The following is a 20883-nucleotide window of genomic DNA, read 5'->3' as shown; positions in this document are numbered from 1 at the left end:
CTACCCCCTTTTAGCTGCAGATACAGAGACTGGGGGTGTACACATATTACGGCTGCGATGCTTTGCTTCATGGCCACGGCAGGAATTCTACCCCCTCTGAGCGCACACCGAATGCCACCCTTTTAAATGAACGGGGCCGCTCTGCAAGCACTCCACAACTGAGTGCAAAGCGCACAATTGCAGCCGGCTGGAGCAGGACTCAAGGCGGTTACAGCAGGTGATGAGGAGGCAATACGACGCATCCTTTGCCGCCTGAATGCCAGTCACCAATCACCAATGCCAGTGTGAAGGAGCCTAAAAGGGATTTAGGAGCATATCTGTGAGAATCTGCGCCCATTTGTCAGGTCAGGGACTCGCGTTACGTCCTGCTTCTCAGTCCACAATCCGTCCCGTCCACAATCATTGTATAAACCAACTCCGTTTTTGTTACCGGGATTGTTAAGTCCCAGTTTGTTGTAGAGAAGGGTATTGAATTAAAATTCAAGGAGGTCCAGTCAGTAAAATTTTCATCCAGCAGAGGTCCAAATCACATGTTTGGTTCCTAATGGCACCTCTAAGAGCGCATTTTCTTGGGCGCCAAACCACATGGTGCCACAGCACCACGTGGCTCGGTATGGTGTGATTAATAAAAAAAAAAAAGGGGGTGAGGGGCGTCTCTTAATTTCTGTGTATAAGGCGTGCCAGACCTCAACTCCCCTTCTTATCACACCCCTTTACAGACATCCCAACCTGGACAAACTAATTTCAGGGAGATATCGCTCCGCGCCCACCCCCCCCCCCAGCAAATAGGGAGGGGGGTGGAGGAGGAGGACAGGGAGTGGATGGGTGGAGGAGAGGGACACAGAGGGCGTGGAGGGGTGGAGGAGAGGGACACAGAGGGCATGGAGGAGGAGGACAGGGAGCGGAGGGGCGTGGAGGAGGACAGGGAGCTGGGGGAGGAGGGGGACATTGATGGGCATGGAGGAGGAGCACAGGGAGTGGAGGAGCGTGGAGGAGGACAGGGAGAGGAGGGGCGTGGAGGAGGACAGGGAGTGGAGGAGAGGGACACGGAGGGGCGTGGAGGAGGAGGACAGGGAGCGGAGGGGCGTGGAGGAGGACAGGGAGCTGGGGGAGGAGGGGGACATGGATGGGCATGGAGGAGGAGCACAGGGAGCGGAGGGGCGTGGAGGAGGACAGGGAGAGGAGGGGCGTGGAGGAGGACAGGGAGTGGAGGAGAGGGACACGGAGGGGCGTGGAGGAGGAGGACAGGGAGCGGAGGGGCGTGGAGGAGGACAGGGAGCGGAGGGGCGTGGAGGAGGACAGGGAGCGGAGGGGCGTGGAGGAGGACAGGGAGCGGAGGGGCGTGGAGGAGGACAGGGAGCGGAGGGGTGTGGAGGAGGACAGGGAGTGGAGGGGTGGAGGAGAGGGACACGGAGGGCATGGAGGAGGAGGACAGGGAGCAGAGGGGCGTGGAGGAGGACAGGGAGCGGAGGGGTGGAGGAGAGGGACACGAAGAGCGTGGAGGAGGAGGACAGGGAGTGGAGGGCCGTGAATGAGGACAGGGAGCTGGGGTAGGAGGGGGACAGGGATGGGCATGGAGGAGGAGCACAGGGAGCGGAGGGGGACACGGAGAACAGGGAGCTGGGGGAGGAGGGGGACAGGGAGCGGAGGGGCGTGGAGGAGGACAGGGGGTGGAGGGGTGGAGGAAAGGGACACGGAGGGCGTGGAGGAGGAGGACAGGGAGTGGAGGGGCGTGGAGGAGGACAGGGATGGGCATGGAGGAGGAGCACAGGGAGCGGAGGGGGACACGGAGGGGCGTGGAGGAGGACAGGGAGCGGAGGGGCGTGGAGGAGGAGGGGGACAGGGATCGGAGGGGCGTGGAGGAGGACAGGGAGTGGAGGGGTGGAGGAGAGGGACACAGAGGGCGTGGAGGAGGAGGACAGGGAGTGGAGGGGCGTGGAGGAGGACAGGGGGTGGGGGGGGTGGAGGAGAGGGACACAGAGGGCGTGGAGGAGGAGGACAGGGAGTGGAGGGGCGTGGAGGAGGACAGGGATGGGCATGGAGGAGGAGCACAGGGAGCGGAGGGGGACACGGAGGGGCGTGGAGGAGGAGGACAGGGAGCGGAGGGGGCGTGGAGGAGGACAGGGAGCTGGGGGAGGAGGGGGACAGGGATGGGCATGGAGGAGGAGCGGAGGGGGACACGGAGGGGCATGGAGGAGGACAGGGAGTGGAGGGGGGGTGCACAGACGGGCGTGGAGGAGGAGGACGGGGAGGGGGACACGGACGGGCATGGAGAAGGACAGGGAGCAGGGGGGGAGGGGACAGGGGCGAAGGGGGACACGGAGGGGTGGGGAGGAGGACAGAGAGGGGGGAGGAAGGGGACACGGGGGAAGAGGGCCAGAGAAGTACAGGGGAGCAACACACAGGGAACAGCGGGGGATGTTTGGTGCGGCGGGGAACAGCTGTGATCACCGCCGTGGGAAGGAGAGAAGGAGAATCTATACAGAGAGATCGCTGTTCACAGCTGTTCCCCACCGCACCGGTCATCAATCCCGGTCATCAATCCCGGGATATCGGGAGGTGCTTGTGGGTGTGCGGGAGCCGAAGCAGAAATGCGGGAGACTCCCACACCTCATGGGAGACTTGGGATGTCTACCTTCACATTTCTCAGGCTGTGGCTGAATTATTAATAAAAAGGACAGTAATGCCGCGTACACACGATCAGATTATCTGGCGGACTTAGTCCAGCGGACAACCCACCGGACTTTGCAGCGGAGGTCCGCCGGACTTTCCCGAGTGGACCTGCCCACACACACGACTGGACTTTTCCGGCGGACTCGGTGCAGCGGACAATGCGCCGGACTATTGAAATGAACGGACTTGCCCACACACAGAGTTAAGGACATTAATTTTGAACGCGGCTCCAGGTAGACGGAACTAGCGCAGGAAGTCAATGTCGCCGCCTCCATCGGCGAGATTGACACCACGCGAGCTCCGACACCTGGTATGGATTTAAAGGGGAAGCCCTACGCTGAAAAGACGGTGTGGGGGTCCCCCCAAACTCCATAGCAGACCCTTATCCGAGTACGTAGCCCGGCCGGTCAGGAAAGGGGGTGGGGACGAGCGAGCGCCCCCCCCCCCCCCCCTCCTGAGCCATACCAGGCCGCATGCCCTCAATATGGGGGGGTGCTTTGGGGAAGGGGGGACCCTGCGGCCCCCCCCACCCCAAAGCAGCTTGTTCCCATGTTGATGAGGACAAGGGCCTCTTCCCGACAACCCTGGCCGTTGGTTTTTAGTTTTTATTGGGATTTAAGAATTGATTTCCTGAAGACGGCTTTGGATGATGATTCTATCAGTATATCTTAGATGTTGGATGTTTTAAATATTGGGCTGCTGTGATTTTCTGACCCATTTCTTGATTTGGTGGAAAACTGAGCACATCCTTCTTGTAATGCAGACGGTGGGAAGATCGATGTCTGGGACCTGGAAATCCAGGAAAACGTTCGCTCAGAGAGAACACATGAAGATAAAGTCACAGCTTTGCAGGTAAGATATTAAAGAGGATCCCCCGTATCTCATGGGGGGCTCAGCCTGCAGACCTCCAGCTGATGCAGAACTACAAGCCCCATGAGGCATTGCAAGGCTGACCGATACAAGCATGAACCCCCAAAGGCGGAGGCATGATGGGACTTGTAGTTCTGCCACGGCTGGAGGGCTGCAGGTTGGGCTCCCATGTGGTGGTTTATCACAGCCAGGCAGGTAAAGCTGAACATCAGACTTCCCTTCAGTCTTGCACAGTTGTACAGCTTTCTCTTCTGGACTGAAACGGCTTCCTCTGATTTCACTGCACACTGTGAGCTTCTCACCATGTGCATTAGAAGCTGCAGCAAGTCCTATAGAGTCCCGCCTCATTTCCTGGCGCGAAGACGTCCAGCGTCATCTAGCTGTTTCCTCCCCCACCTGACTTGGTTACATAGTAGGTGAAGCTGAAAAAATACACAACTCCATCAAGTCCAACCTATGTGTGTGATTATATGTCAGTGTTACATTGTATATCATGTATGTTGTGTGATTATATGTCAGTATTACATTGTATATCATGTATGTTGTGTGATTATATGTCAGTGTTACATTGTATATCATGTATGTTGCGGTCGTTCAGGTGATTATCTAATAGTTTCTTGAAACTATGGATGCTCCCCGCTGAGACCACCACCTGTGGAAGGGAATTCCACATCCTTGCCGCACTTACAGTAAAGAACCCTCTACATAGTTTAAGGATAAACCTCTTTTCTTCTAATTTTAATGAGTGGCCACAAGTCTTGTTACACTCCCTTCTGCAAAAACTTTTTCTCCCTATTGTGGGGTCACCAGTCCAGTATTTATATAATCCCCATCCTCCAGGTCGTTTATGAATACATTTAATTATAAAGATTGGTCCCAGCACAGAACCCTGGGGGACCCCACTACACACCCGACCATTTCGAGTACTCCCCATTTATCACCACCCTCTGAACTCGCCCTTGTAGACAGTTTTCAATCCATGTACTCACCCTATGGTCCATGCCAACCGACCTTACTTTGTACAGTAAACGTTTATGGGGAACTGTGTCAAATGCTTTTGCAAAATCCAGATACACCACGTCTACGGGCCTTCCTTTATGCAGATACACCACATCTACGGGCCTTCCTTTATCCAGATACACCACATCTACGGGTCTTCCTTTATCTAGATACACCACATCTATGGGCCTTCCTTTATCTAGATACACCACGTCTACGGGTCTTCCTTTATCTAGATACACCACGTCTACGGGCCTTCCTTTATCTAGATACACCACATCTACGGGCCTTCCTTTATCTAGATACACCACATCTACGGACCTTCCTTTATCTAGATACACCACGTCTACGGGCCTTCCTTTATCTAGATACACCACGTCTACGGGCCTTCCTTTATCTAGATACACCACGTCTACGGGCCTTCCTTTATCTAGATACACCACGTCTACGGGCCTTCCTTTATCTAGATACACCACGTCTACGGACCTTCCTTTATCTAGATACACCACGTCTACGGGCCTTCCTTTATCTAGATACATCACGTCTACGGACCTTCCTTTATCTAGATACACCACGTCTACAGGCCTTCCTTTATCTAGATACACCACGTCTATGGACCTTCCTTTATCTAGATACACCACGTCTACGGGCCTTCCTTTATCTACATACACCACGTCTATGGGCCTTCCTTTATCTAGATACACCACGTCTACGGGCCTTCCTTTATCCAGATACACCACGTCTACGGGCCTTCCTTTATCTAGATACACCACGTCTACGGGCCTTCCTTTATCCAGATACACCACGTCTACGGGTCTTCCTTTATCCAGATACACCACGTCTACGGGCCTTCCTATATCTAGATACACCACATCTACTGGCCTTCCTTTATCTAGATACACCACGTCTACGGCCTTCCTTTATCTAGATACACCACGTCTACGGGCCTTCCTTTATCTAGATACACCACGTCTACGGGTCTTCCTTTATCTAGATACACCACGTCTACGGGCCTTCCTTTATCTAGATACACCACGTCTACGGGCCTTCCTTTATCTAGATACACCACATCTACGGACCTTCCTTTATCCAGATACACCACGTCTACGGGCCTTCCTTTATCTAGATACACCACGTCTACGGACCTTCCTTTATCTAGATACACCACGTCTACGGACCTTCCTTTATCTAGATACACCACATCTACCGGCCTTCCTTTATCTAGATACACCACGTCTACGGACCTTCCTTTATCTAGATACACCACATCTACCGGCCTTCCTTTATCTAGATACACCACGTCTACGGGCCTTCCTTTATCTAGATACACCACGTCTACGGGCCTTCCTTTATCTAGATACACCATGTCTACGGGTCTTCCTTTATTTAGATGGCAACTCACCTCCTCATAGAAGGTTAGTAGATTGGTTTGGCAAGAACGATTCTTCATGAATCCATGCTGATTACTGCTAATGATACCGTTCTCATTACTAAAATCTTGTATAGAGTCCCTTATCATCCCCTCCAAGAGTTTACATACTATTGATGTTAGGCTGACTGGTCTGTAATTCCCAGGGATGTATTTGGGGCCCTTTTTAAATATTGGAGCTACATTGGCTTTTCTCCAATCTGCTGGTACCAATGTTTGTAATGTTTGTTCCTTTTCAGCTCCACGCTGGGTTGCTGTACTCTGGATCCTCAGATGGCTTTCTGAAGGTTTGGAAGGTTTCCTCGTCGGGTTGGCTGAGTCTCCTGCACTCCTGTGACAGTCTGTCCCTCCCTCTGCGCGGTCTGTACGCTCTCTGTGCCGCGGCAGGTCACATCTATGTAGCCAATCAAGGAGCTTCTTTAAAAGTGGTGGACTGGAAGCAAGGTAGGAGAGCAGATTGTAGAATGTAGATGTATGTATATGGTAGAATCTATATCAACCTGTATTTATTGTACCTGCACAGCCTGTATTGTAGGGAATTGGGATAAAACTGATTCTTTAAACAAAAACAGACTTGTAATATATTGCAGCTCCTACGTCCTTCGATGTGGCAGTTCGCTCTCATTCATTTTCCGATTTTCAGGCTTTTCCCTGTACTTTCAGCTTGTGATTGTGCCAGTAACACTTCCTGTCCTGGAGTGGCAATGTTCACTCACTGTACTATATCTACGCAGAGCACTGCCCCCCGATCCCACCCTGTTGTGCAACGATAGCGAATGAATTTTCACTATTTTCACATTAACGTTCCTTCCCGCCAATCAGGAGGCAGGTCAGTGAGACCTGTTTCCTGATTGGCCAAAGGGCCAGGCTATCCTAATGGATGCCCAGCATTTTGGAGATTAGAGAAGAGACACAGGAGGAACAGACGCCGGAGCCACTGCCTGCACCCGACGAGAGGAGGAGAGGAGACCACAGCCCCAGCCTCAGCCCTGGATCAGGTAAATGCCTTACTGCTGGCTGCCCAATGGGCAGGGGTGGGCTTTCTCTGGCCTGGGCCAGGAGGGGGGGGGGTTGGTTGTTGTCAGCTGCCACTAGAAATCACTATGTTCTTCTTTACCAGCCAATTGATTTTTTAATTATGGGCAGACCGCACCTTGTAGGCAGACAAAAAAACAGCACTTGTATGGAGGCTGCATATGATGGGCACATTGGCTGCATATGATTGGCACAGAAGCTCCATATGGTGGGCACAATGGCTGCATATGATTGGCGCAAAAGCTCCATACGGTGGGCAAAATGGCTGCATGTGCTGGGCACACAGGCTGCATATGATGGGCACAATGGCTGCGTATGATGGGCACAATGGCTGCGTATGATGGGCACAGAGGCTGCATGTGATGGGCACAATGACTGCATGTGACTGGGCTGTATGTGATGGGCACAGAAGCAGCATATGATGAGCACAGAGGCTGAATGTGATGGGCACAGAGGCTGCATATGATGGGCACAATGGCTGCATATGACCGGGCTGCATATGATGGGCACAATGACTGCATATGACTGGGCTGCATATGATGGGCACAATGGCTGCATATGATGGGCACAATGGCTGCATATGACTGGGCTGCATATGATGGGCACAATGGCTGCATATGATTGCCACAGAGGCTGCATATGATTGGCGCAGAAGCTCCATATGGTGGGCACAATGGCTGCATGTGCTGGGCACAGAGGCTGCGTATGATGGGCACAGAGGCTGCATGTGATGGGCACAATGACTGCATGTGACTGGGCGGCATGTGATGGGCACAGAAGCGGCATGTGATGGGCACACAGGCTGCATGTGATGGGCACACAGGCTGCATGTGATGGGCACACAGGCTGCATGTGATGGGCACAGAGGCTGCATATGATGGGCACAGAGGCTGCATATGACTGGGCTGCATATGATGGGCACAATGGCTGCATATGATGGGCACAATGGCTGCATATGATGGGCACAATGGCTGCATATGATTGCCACAGAGGCTGCATATGATTGGCGCAGAAGCTCCATATGGTGGGCACAATGGCTGCATGTGCTGGGCACAGAGGCTGCGTATGATGGGCACAGAGGCTGCATATGATGGGCACAGAGGCTGCATGTGATGGGCACAATGACTGCATGTGACTGGGCGGCATGTGATGGGCACAGAAGCGGCATGTGATGGGCACAGAAGCTGCATGTGATGGGCACACAGGCTGCATGTGATGGGCACAGAGGCTGCATGTAATGGGCACAATTGTTGCATATGATGGGCACAATGGCTGCATATGACTGGGCTGCATATGATGGGCACAATGGCTGCATATGACCGGGCTGCATATGATGGGCACAATGGCTGCATATGACCGGGCTGCATATGATGGGCACAATGGCTGCATATGACCGGGCTGCATATGACCGGACTGCATATGGTGGGCGCAGAAGCTGCAATTGATGTTTTTTTTTTTCAGTTTGTTTGAAAATTTTGCGCACAAGCCACCACTGACCATGGCAGACTCTTCCTGCACTGTCTGCCCATGGATCATGGGAGGAATGCTTTGCAGGCTGTGTGACAATTGCGGCTGTCAGATCCCCGCCCTCCTCTCTAACTCGCGATGAAGGAACGGCCAACCTCACACCACACTGTCACTTACGTAACAAGGCCACTCTCAGCTGCGCCCAGCACAGAGATTTTCCAGCTTGCGGGACCACAATCTAGGTGCCAGCAGCCTGAGAGCCATTGTCACTGAGCTAATTACGCAATTAACCCTTTAACTCCCACCACCGACCTTTGTTTAGGAAGGGTCAGGACTTCCATCTATTTAACAATACCAATTATGATTTCAGAATAAGCGTCTGCAGCACACCACAGCTACCACAGACAGGTCTGCTCAGAGGCCTTACTCTACCACAGTAGCGCTCTTGTACGAGGCCGCTTCATTTTTATAGCCTTCATTAAGAGCTTTAGAGACGAGGTTAACACTTTTCAACATAAGGGTTTAATATGAAAAGGTCAAAGTTGGCGCAAATAAAACATTTACAGAAAAGATGTTTCAAAGAGATAAAGACAATATACAGCCACAAAGAAATAAGGTAGAATCGGGGAGGAAGAATACTTGCAATCAGGGCCGCTGATAGGGGGGGACCACCAGTCCTCCTGTAGGGGGCCCAAACACATAGGGGGCCCCGAGCAGCAGAGGAAATTGGTGTGGTCAGACAGAGGGGCAATTACAGAAGGATGCCCTGTGCGGCTCTCTGCAGCAGCTGAAAGCCAGTTTCTCCCCCTGCTGCCAGCTTTCAGCTCCTGCAAGGAGAAACACAGACACGGGGCATTGTTCCTGTAATTTCTTCCCCCCACAACGATCCCCCTCTCTGTTCTGCCTGCTTCTGATCCCCCCCGTGTGCCCCCCTATCACTGTGCTGCTGCCCCCCCCCCTCCCGCAACGCTGACAGCTCTCCTGTCCCCTAAGAGCCGGTTCACACAGCGGGCGATGCGAGGTGACACGACTCGCCTCGCCTCGCTCTCGCAAGTCGCCCCCATTCTGTACAATGAAACCGTTCTGAGAGGAGCGACTCGAGTCGCTCCGACTCAGAAAAAAGGTTCCTGTACTACTTTTGGGCGACCTCGGGGCGACTTGCATTGACTTCTATACAGAAGTCATTTGCAAGTCGCCGCTGAGGCCGCGGCAGGTCGCGGCGAGGCAAGTCGGAGTCGCCTCGCCTCGCCTGCAGTGTGAACCGGCCCTTACAATTGTAAAATAAAATAATAAAAAAAATGTAAACATTATTTAAAAAAATTATAAAATAAGTTTAAATAATATAAAAAAAAACTATTTAAAAAAGGGCAAATTCACACAGGTTCTCTGTTATGTTTGTGTCGGCTAACAATGATTTTAGTGTATTTTTTGGTGAAAATATTGTTTTTGATATATTCGGGAGGGCCCTGCCAGGTAGCCTGTATGGGGCCCCGTGATTTCGAACAGCAGCCCTGCTTGCAATTAATGTCCGAGTTCGATCGATGAGCCGGGTAATCGGCTCTCAACCTTGGCAGATGTTCCTGCTTGGATGGTAAACGGAGAACTGACCGTTGTCTCGGCTTCTGCTCTTTTCTGTCAAATCAAAGGGGGTGTTTACAGCGACCAGTGACCAATCGTCTGTCTGCTCATCTTGCTTAGGGGTTGGTTGGTTGGTTGGGGTTGGTTGGCGCAGAAGCTCCATATGGTGGGCACAATGGCTGCATATGATGGCCACAGAAGCTCCATATGGTGGGCACATTGGCTGCATAGGATTGGCGCAGAAGCTCCATATGGTGGGCACAATGGCTGCATATGATTGGCGCAGAAGCTCCATATGGTGGGCACAATGGCTGCATATGATTGGCGCAGAAGCTCCATATGGTGGGCACAATGGCTGCATATGATTGGCGCAGAAGCTCCATATGGTGGGCACATTGGCTGCATATGATTGGCGCAGAAGCTCCATATGGTGGGCACAATGGCTGCATATGATTGGCGCAGAAGCTCCATATGGTGGGCACATTGGCTGCATATGATGGCCACAGAAGCTCCATATGGTGGGCACATTGGCTGCATAGGATTGGCGCAGAAGCTCCATATGGTGGGCACAATGGCTGCATATGATTGGCGCAGAAGCTCCATATGGTGGGCACATTGGCTGCATATGATTGGCGCAGAAGCTCCATATGGTGGGCACAATGGCTGCATATGATTGGCGCAGAAGCTCCATATGGTGGGCACAATGGCTGCATATGATTGGCGCAGAAGCTCCATATGGTGGGCACAATGGCTGCATATGATTGGCGCAGAAGCTCCATATGGTGGGCACAATGGCTGCATATGATTGGCGCAGAAGCTCCATATGGTGGGCACAATGGCTGCATATGATTGGCGCAGAAGCTCCATATGGTGGGCACATTGGCTGCATATGATTGGCGCAGAAGCTCCATATGGTGGGCACAATGGCTGCATATGATTGGCGCAGAAGCTCCATATGGTGGGCACAATGGCTGCATATGATTGGCGCAGAAGCTCCATATGGTGGGCACAATGGCTGCATATGATTGGCGCAGAAGCTCCATATGGTGGGCACATTGGCTGCATATGATTGGCGCAGAAGCTCCATATGGTGGGCACAATGGCTGCATATGATTGGCGCAGAAGCTCCATATGGTGGGCACAATGGCTGCATATGATTGGCGCAGAAGCTCTATATGGTGGGCACAATGGCTGCATGTACCTACAGGTAGGTTAGAGCTTCACGATCCTGGCCGAAATGAGAATCACGATTTTTTTTGCTTACAATAAAAAGATCACAATTCTCGCAAAGTAAAATCTTTCACATTATACAAAAAAAAAAAAAAAATGGGCTAACTCTAGAGGTCGACCGATATGGGTTTTTCTCTGGCCGATGCCAATATTTAGAAATTGTGGCGGCCGATGGCCGATATATAATGCCGATTTATTTTTATTTTATTTTTTTGGTCGATATGTTAGGCCGATTTTTTAATTTATTTTTCCTCCCCCCCCTCCCCCCCCTTCATCTCATAAAATCTAACAGACCCCATTCACACTGGAGCATTTTCCAGGCGCTTTTGGGCTAAAAATTGCACCTGTAAAGTGCCTGCAAAACAGCCCCCCCTGCAGTCAGTGTGAAAGCCCCGAGTGCTTTCACACCGAGGCGATGCGCTGGCAGGATGTTAAAAAAAAAAAAAGTCCTGCAAGCACCACCTTTGGAGTGGTGTATACCCCTCCCCCCCACCACTCCTGCCCATGAAATGAATGGGCACCACTGCCGAAGCGCATGCAATGCGATTTGGCAGCGGCGCTTCACGGGGCGCATTTAACCTCTTCCTCAGCCGCTAGCTGGCTTATAAGTGCCCCGCTAGAAGCCGAATAGCGCCGCTAAAATGACGGTAAAGCGCCGCTAAAACTAGCAGCGTTTTACTGTCAACGCCTCCCCGCTCCAGTGTGGCAGCAGCCTTAAAGCGGTAGTAAACACGCTAATGTTTTCCTTTGTAGGTGGTAAAAAAAAAAAAAAAGGCATAATGAGCTAGTATGCACCGCATACTAGCTCATTATGAATTACTTACCTTAGAACGAGGCCCCGACATCTGGCCAGATCCACGCCGAGGGAGCTGACATGCTCCCTCTGCGTTTCTTCCGGGTATCGCGGCTCCGGTACTGTGAGTGGCCGGAGCCGCGATATCGTCACTCCCACGCATGCGCGTGGGAGATTTCATCCCGGCCGGTCGGCCACTGCCGGATTTTCAGCCGAGAATCCCCTTGTGCGCATGCGCCGCTGCAGTCAGTGGCGTATACCGAGGGGAATATATTTAGATTATATATAGATTTTTTTTTTACCTACAGGTAAGCCTTATTATAGACTTTCCTGTAGGTAAAAGTAAAAAAAAAATTAAGTATACAACCACTTTAAGTCATAAGTGATACAGAAAATTTCTTACATTTAAACATTTATTAAACAAAACAAACCTCCAATCAGTTCACTTGTATGTATAATTTAGATGAAAAAAAAAAAAACTATATATTAAATATTAAATACACGAAAACAGGTAATCAAAACTTTTGGACAAAAAAAATGGGCTAACATTACAGTTTTAGTTTTTTTTTTTTTTTTTATTTATTAGTGTCTTTTTTCCCCAAAAATTGCGTTTGAAAGACCTCTGCGCAAATGCCGTGTGACATAAAATATTGCAACAACCGCTATTTTATTCCCTAGGGTCTCTGCTAAAAGAATATATATAATTTTTGGGGGTTCTAAGGGATTTTCTAGCAGAAAATACAGGACTTTTACTTGTAAGCAACAAGTGTCAGAAAAGATTTAGTCTTTAAATGGTTAAACTGAGATCTTCTACACACAGAGCTTAGTTCGTTCAGAAGTGTAAACATTGTATCTCTTTACTCTTTTCTTGGCAGAGCCCAGAGAGGAGACAAGTCCCTTCACTGAAGACTTCAGGCAACTTACATTGACTTCTATTACAGAAGTCATTTGCAAGTCGCGCTGAAGATATCATCGGCCTTTTTATCCGCACAATCGGCTGATGCCGATTAATTAAAAAACGCCAAATATCGGCCGATATATCAGTCGACCTCTAGCTAACTCTGCTGGTTAGTTTTTTTGTTTTTTTTCATTCATTAACCACTTGCTTACTGGGCACTTAAACCCCCCTCAGTCCCAGACCAATTTTCAGCTTTCAGCGCTGGCGCACTTTGAATGACAATTACGCGGTCATACAACACTGTACCCAAATGAAATTTTTATCATTTTTTTCCCACAAATAGAGCTTTCTTTTGGTGGTATTTAATTACAGCTCGGAGTTTTATTTTTTGCTAAACAAACAAAAAAAGATGCAAAAAAAATAAAAAAATCATGTTTTAATAGTTTGTTATAAAATTTTGCAAACAGGTCATTTTTCTCCTTCATTGAAGTGCGCTGATGAGGCGGCACTGATAGGCTGCACTGGTGGGCACTGATAGGCTGCACTGGTGGGCACTGATAGGCTGCACTGGTGGGCACTGATAGGCTGCACTGGTGGGCACTGATAGGCTGCACTGGTGGGCACTGATGGGCTGCATTGGTGGGCACTGATGGGCTGCATTGGTGGGCACTGATAGGCTGCACTGGTGGGCACTGATAGGCATAGTTAAGGCGGCACTAATAGGCACAGATAAGGCGGCACTGATGGGCACAGATAAGATGGCATGGATGGGTGGCACGGATGGGTGGCACGGATGGGCACTGATGGGTACCACTGATAGATGGGACTGATGGGCACTGATAGGTGGCACTGATAGGTGGCTCTGATAGGTGGCACTGCTGGGCACTGATGGGCGGCACTGCTGGGCACTGCTAGATGACACTGATGGGCACGGATATGTGGCACTGGGGTGCAGCACCTTTGAGGCAGATTGTGGGCACTGCTGGGTGGCACTGCTGGGTGGCACTGCTGGGTGGCACTGTGGGCACTGCTGGGTGGCACTATGGGCACTGCTGGGTGGCACTGACGGGGGGCACTTACTTTTAATAAGTGTGGCACTGCAGGGGGCAGGTGGGCACTGGCAGGGGGCAGGTGGGCACTAGCAGGGCTGGCCGTGATCGGGACTGATGTCCCAATCACAGCCGCCGGTGATCGGCTTTTTTTTTTTCTCCTTGCGCTGCCAGCGCGAGGAGGAATAATAGCCGATTACCGGCTCCGTTATATCACATGATCAGCTGTCATTGGCTGACAGCTGATCACGTGATAAGGGGTCAGGATCGACCCCTTGCACGGATCGGTGATCAGGCGAGTCTCATGGACTCGCCGATCACAGAGCGCGCCGCGCATGCCCCTCAGGGGGCGCTCAGGCCGCTCGTACACGGGACTACGTCTATTGATGTCGTCCCGGAAAAGGAGATCCACGCTGTAGCCGTCATTTGGCTATAGCGCGGATCTCAAGTGGTTAAAGTAATTAAAAAAAATGCATTTGAAAGGCCGCTGTGCAAATACAGTGTGACATACAATATTGCAACAACCACCATTTTATTCTCTAGGGTGTCTAAAAAATATATATATATATATATATATATATATATAATGTTTGGGGGTTCTAAGTAATTTTCTAGCAAAATAAAATGATTTTAACTTGAAACCAACAAGACTTTTTTCACCGTCCTGCTAGCGCACACACTTGGAGTGAAAAGAGCTGAGGCCCCGAAAACCGCCTCAGCGTGAAAGGGGCCTTACACACAAAGTCTATTCCATTGACAAATTGTTACAATGTTTATACTTAAGTTCAACCGATAGAGAATTATGTGATTCTCGGCAGACTGCCCGCTTTTTCTCTTCCTTTCTTTTGAAAGCTTCAGAAGAGCCGAGAGAATTCTTTGCATAGAAAGAATCGGGGAACACTTTAGTAAAGATCGCGATAACGATTCTTGGCCATTAATTGTGCAGCTCTAAGGTAAGCCTATAATAAGGCCTATAATAAGGCTTACCTGTAGGTAAAAAGAATATCTCCTAAACCTGTGCAGTTTAGGAGATATTCCCCTTGCATGCAGCCGCTGACTTCAGCGGCGCATGCGCTCTGAATTTCCCAGCAGACAGGTCTGGCAGAAGCCGGACCTTGCCAGAAAGAAGTCTCCCGCGCGCATGCACGGGAGTGAAGACATTGCAGCTCTGGCCACTCACATTGCCAGAGCTGCAATAGCCGGAAGACACGCCGAGGGGAAAATGTCAGGTCCCTCGGCGTGGACTGAGATCACCTGCCGGCGCCTCAAAGACCCCTTTCACACTGGGGCGTTTTTCAGGTGTTTTTCAGGCGCTTTAGCGTTAAAAAAAAAGTGCCTGAAAAGCACTTGAAAGAAGCCACAACTGCAATCCTGATGTGAAAGCCCGAGTGCTTTCACACTGAGACCCCTTTCACACTGGGGCATTTTTCAGGTGCTTTAGCTTAAAAAAAAAAGTGCCTGTAAAGCGCCTGAAAGAAGCCGCAACTGCAATCACAATGTGAAAGCCAGAGTGCTTTCACACTGAGGCGCTGCGCTGGCAGGGTGTCAAAAAAAGTCCTGCAAGCAGCTTCTTTGCAGCGCTTTTGGAGCGATGAATACAATGGAAAACACCTGAAAATCGCTTGAAAAGCGCCTGCAAAGTGCTTTTGGCAGCGGCGCTTTGTGGGCGCTTTTAACCCTTTATTTGGCCACTAGCAGGCGTTAAAAGCGCCACACTAGTGCTCGAAAAACGCTGGTAAAGCGCTGCTAGTTTAAGCGGCGCTTTACGATCGTTTTTTGGGCGCTGGCAGTATGAAAGGGCTCTTAAAGCACTTGGGCTTTCACATTTGGGATTGCAGATGAGGCTTCTTTCAAGCGCCTTACAGGCGCTTTTTTTAACGCTAAAGTACCTGAAAAATGCCCCAGTGTGAAAGGGGTCTAAGGAAAGTATTTCATAATGAGCTAGTATGCGGTGTATACTAGCTCGTTATGCCTTTTGCATTACAGGTTAAAAAAAAAAAATCTGCGGGTTTACTACCGCGTTAAGCTTTATGTGCACTAAAGTATTGACTTCCGGTATCTGCTAGTTCTCTGGATTGAGATGGTGACAGTTTTACGACAGGCCTGGACATCCTGCCAGACCCACATTGGCTGTTTTCTCACACCCAGCCTGGTCCTGCTTTCTCTATGTTCAGAGAACCGCTATTTTAAAGTATAAATCCTAAGGGGGGGGTTCAGATTTCTACTGCAATGTGGAACTGTTGTGAGCCAAAGCGGTCATGGTCGCCGTAAGGATTTCCCGACAACATAGCCACAGCTTTCCTGTGTCCAGTACATGATATCATTACAGGCTGCAGTATAAAAATAAATGATATATGTGCATCTTTTCACCTGCAAAATACTCTGCATTAATATTATTATTATTATTTTTACAAAAGGTGAACTTTGCCTTTTAAAGAGGAAGTAAACCCTGATGAGTGTTACTTCCTCTTTCATTCCCTGCAAAGGCAAAGCATAATGGACTACTATGCATCGCATTGCATCGCATCGCATAGTAGTCCATTATGTGTCACTTACCTGACACAGGAGCCAGCGAAGTCACCGCTGTCCCCTGTAGTCCGGAGCGTCCATCTTGTTGGTGGGGTCTCGCTGCTCCGCTGCTGTCATTCGGCGAAGCCGCGATGACGTCACTCTCGCGCATGTGCACGGGAGTCGACACGCGCGGCATCTTCTTCGTTGACGGTGCTGCGCTCAGTGCGCCTGCGCGCCGCTGTCTACAGCGAATGCGCCGTACACAGCGGTGCCTGTCTTTCGGCAAATATCTCCTAAACCGTGTAGGTTTAGGAGATATTTCTTGGACCTACAGGTAAGCCTTAAGCCGCGTACACACGGGCGGACTGTCTGGCCTACTTAGTCCGCCGAAACACATTTCAGCGGACAGTCCGCTCCTGTGTGGGCTTCAGCGGACTTTTTCAGCGTGCAGTCCGGCGGACTAAGTATTTCGGAATTTCCGTAATACTGTCCGTCGGACTCGCATTTCGGCGGACAATCCGCCCGTGTGTGTGCCAGTCCGCCGTACTTTTGAAATGAGCGGACTTTTCCCGCCCGGAGAAAAGTCCGCTCATTTCGAGCGGGTATCCAGGTAGGCGGGGCCCGCGAAGGAGACGTCGCTGGCCCCGCCGCCTGGTATGGACTTAAAGGGGAACCCCAACGCCAAAAAAAATCGGCGTGGGGGTTCCCCCCAAGTCCACAACAGACCCTTGTCCGAGCACGCTACCTGGCCGGCCAGTAAGGGGGGCGGGCGAGCGCCCCCCCTCCTGAGCCGTACCAGGCCGCGTGCCCTCAACATGGGGGGTGCCTTGGGAAGGGGGGGCCGCGCGGCCCCCCCACCCCAAAGCACCTTGTCCCCATGTTGATGAGGACAAGGGCCTCTTCCCGACAACCCTGGCCGTTGGTTGTCGGGGTCTGCGGGCGGGGGGCTTATCGGAATCCGGGAGCCCCCTTAATAAGGGGGCCCCCCGGATACCGGCCCCCCACCCTATGTGAATGAGTATGGGGTACAATGTACCCCTACCCATTCACCTGTAAAATAAAAGTACCAAAAAAAAACACAACACACGAGATAAAATACTTATTGCACAGCTCCGGGGGTCTTCCGTCTTCGGGGGTCTTCTCGCCGGACTCCTCCGCTATCTTCTTGTAGCTCTTTTACTAGAGGAGGAGTCCGGCTTTCTTCCTCGCCGCCGGCCTCTTCTCCCGACTTCGGGGGTCTTGTCCCCCTCTTTGGTTCTTCTGCCGGGCCACCGCGCCTTCTTATAGCTCTTTTACAGGCGGTGGCCCGGTCTTCTGTCACCGCCGTCGCCGCCCGCCTTCCGTTCTTCTTCTTCTTCTTCTTCTTCTTCTTCTCCAGGAGATGTTGCCTCGACGATCTCTCCGGCTGGAATGCCAGGGACGCACTGTGCGGCCACTTATATAGGGACAATGGGGCGGTGTCACATGGCTTTATGGCACATGGTTGGTCACATGGGTTGATGTCACATGGGGACTATGACATCGTAAGGGGGCGGGGTCACCATGTGACACCAACCCATGTGACATAAAGCCATGTGACACCTCCCCTTGTCCCTATATAAGTGGCCGCGCAGTGCGTCCCTGGCATTCCGGCCGGAGAGATCGTCGAGGCAACATCTCCTGGAGAAGAAGAAGAAGAACGGAAGGCGGCGGCGACAGCGGCGAAGAAGACCGGGCCACCGCCTGTAAAAGAGCTATAAGAAGGCGCGGTGGCCCGGCAGAAGAACCGAAGAGGGGGACAAGTCCCCCGAAGTCGGGAGAAGAGGCCGGCGGCGAGGAAGAAAGCCGGACTCCTCCGCTAGCAAAAGAGCTACAAGAAGATAGCGGAGGAGTCCGGCGAGAAGACCCCCGAAGACGGAAGACCCCCGGAGCTGTGCAATAAAGTATTTTATCTCGTGTTGTTGTTTTTTTTTGTACTTTTATTTACAGGTGAATGGGTAGGGGTACATTGTACCCCATACTCATTCACATAGGGTGGGGGGCCGGTATCCGGGGGCCCCCTTATGAAAGGGGGCTCACGGATTCCGATAAGCCCCCCGCCCGCAGACCCCGACAAACCAACGGCCAGGGTTGTCGGGAAGAGGCCCTTGTCCTCATCAACATGGGGACAAGGTGCTTTGGGGTGGGGGGGCCGTGCGGCCCCCCTTCCCCAAGGCACCCCCCCATGTTGAGGGCACGCGGCCTGGTACGGCTCAGGAGGGGGGCGGCTCGCCCGCCCCCCTTTCCTGGCCGGCCGGGTAGCGTGCTCGGACAAGGGTCTGTTGTGGACTTGGGGGGGACCCCCACGCCGTTTTTTTTTTGGCGTTGGGGTTCCCCTTTAAGTCCATTCCAGGCGGCGGGGTCAGCGACGTCTCCTTCGCGGGCCCCGCCTACCTGGAGACGCGCTCGAAATGAGCGGACTTTCCTCCGCGTGTGTGGGCGAGTCCGTTCATTTCAAAAGTAGGGCGGATAGTATGGCGGACTTAGTACGCCGTATTAGTCCGCTCAAAAAGTGCCGTGTGTGGGCAAGTCCGTTCATTCAAAAGTATGACGGACTGTCTGTCGGATTGTCTGACGGACTAAGTTGGCCAGACAGTCCGCCACGTGTGTACGCGGCTTTAATCTAGGCCTTAATCTAGGCTCACCTGTAGGTCAAAGTGGTTTGTAAGGGTTTACAACCACTTTAAGATATGTGGATTTCTTTAAAGGCAGCATATTAAAGTGATTTTATTTTTAGATGACAAAAACAACCAGTTCACAATTCTATATTCTTCTCCTGTAATGAGAGAGGAGCTATTAGAGGAACAATATGATCTCCTCGGCATTCAATCTTCATAGCCAGCAAGAGGCCCCAGCTGTATACAGCGCAGGTTTACACGCTAATATGCATTCCATTACTAATCCGCGCCGCGCAGCCTGGGCTTCAAACCCAACGGGCCGCAGCGGGCACACGGGGCAGCTGAAGATAACCGAGCCAATCTTCATGTTGGTGACTCCTTTCTAAACTGGGCGTGGGGGTGATGGGGGGGGGGGGTGTACAGGTTTTCCAGTTTCCTTCTAATAAAAATTGGAAATAATATGGAGTTTAAATCTTTTTTTAAATATTTTAAGTTTGTTTTTAAGATTGAGAGAGAGAAGAGATAGATAGGAGATAGATATGAGAGAGACAGAGGAGAGAGAGAGAGAGAGATAAGAGATAGATATGAGAGAGACAGAGGAGAGAGATAGAGAGAGATAAGAGAATAGGATATGAGAGAGAGAGGAGAGGCGAGATAAGATAGAGGGAGAGTGAGATGAGAGAGAGAGGGAGTGAGATAAGAGAGAGAGAGATGAGATAAGAGAGAGAGAGATGAGATAAGAGAGAGGGAGAGCGAGATGAGAGAGGGAGAGCGAGATAAGAGAGAGGGAGAGCGAGATAAAGAGAGGGAGAGTGAGATAAGAGAGAGAGAGATGAGATAAGAGAGAGAGAGATGAGATAAGAGAGAGAGAGAGATGAGATAAGAGAGAGGGAGAGCGAGATAAGAGAGAGGGAGAGTGAGATGAGATAAGAGAGAGAGAGAGAGAGATGAGATAAGAGAGAGAGGGAGATAAGAGAGAGAGAGAGTGAGATAAGAGGGAGGGAGAGTGAGATGAGAGAGAGGGAGAGTGAGATAAGATAGAGAGAGAGAGCGAGAGCAAGATGAGAGAGAGAGATGAGAGAGAGGGAGAGTGAGATAAGAGAGAGGGAGAGCGAGATAAGAGAGAGAGAGATGAGATAAGAGAGAGGGAGAGTGAGATGGAGAGTGAGATAAGAGAGAGAGAGATGAGATAAGAGAGAGAGAGATGAGATAAGAGAGAGAGAGATGAGATAAGAGAGAGGGAGAGTGAGATAAGAGAGAGGGAGAGTGAGATAGAGAGAGGGAGAGTGAGATAAGAGAGAGGGAGAGTGAGATAAGAGAGAGGGAGAGTGAGATAAGAGAGGGAGAGATGAGATAAGAGAGAGGGAGAGATGAGATAAGAGAGAGGGAGAGTGAGATAAGAGTGAGGGAGAGTGAGATGAGAGAGAGGGAGAGTGAGATGAGAGAGAGGGAGAGTGAGATGAGAGAGAGGGAGAGTGAGATGAGAGAGAGAGGGAGAGTGAGATAAGAGAGGAGGGAGAGTGAGATAAGAGAGAGAGGGAGAGTGAGATGAAGAGAGATGAGATAAGAGAGAGGGAGAGTGAGATAAGAGAGAGAGGGAGAGTGAGATGAGAGAGATGAGATAAGAGAGAGGGAGAGTGAGAGAGAAGGGGGGAAATAAGAGAGAGGGAGAGTGAGATAAGATAGAGAGATAGAGAGCGGAGAGCAAGATGAGA

The 20883-nt window shown here is 51.2% G+C and overlaps 1 protein-coding gene across 1 annotated transcript in view; it reads left to right on the top strand.

Annotated features, from left to right (window-relative positions):
• Positions 1–20883, top strand: part of LOC143956943 (NACHT domain- and WD repeat-containing protein 1-like) — a gene marked incomplete in the record, with an annotated part of 331576 nt that overhangs the window by 47332 nt on the left and 263361 nt on the right. Inside the window, 2 exon segments of the mRNA XM_077467116.1 lie at positions 3437–3525; positions 6211–6415. Coding sequence (XP_077323242.1) covers positions 3437–3525; positions 6211–6415 — 294 coding nt within the window.

The sequence above is a fragment of the Lithobates pipiens genome, unplaced genomic scaffold (genome assembly GCF_037356315.1).
Source record: "Lithobates pipiens isolate NorthernLeopardFrog02 unplaced genomic scaffold, aLitPip1_a1.2 Scaffold_47, whole genome shotgun sequence".
NCBI lineage: Eukaryota > Metazoa > Chordata > Amphibia > Anura > Ranidae > Lithobates > Lithobates pipiens.
Note: the sequence above shows the minus strand (reverse complement) of the source record. Positions and strands in the feature narration are given on the sequence as shown.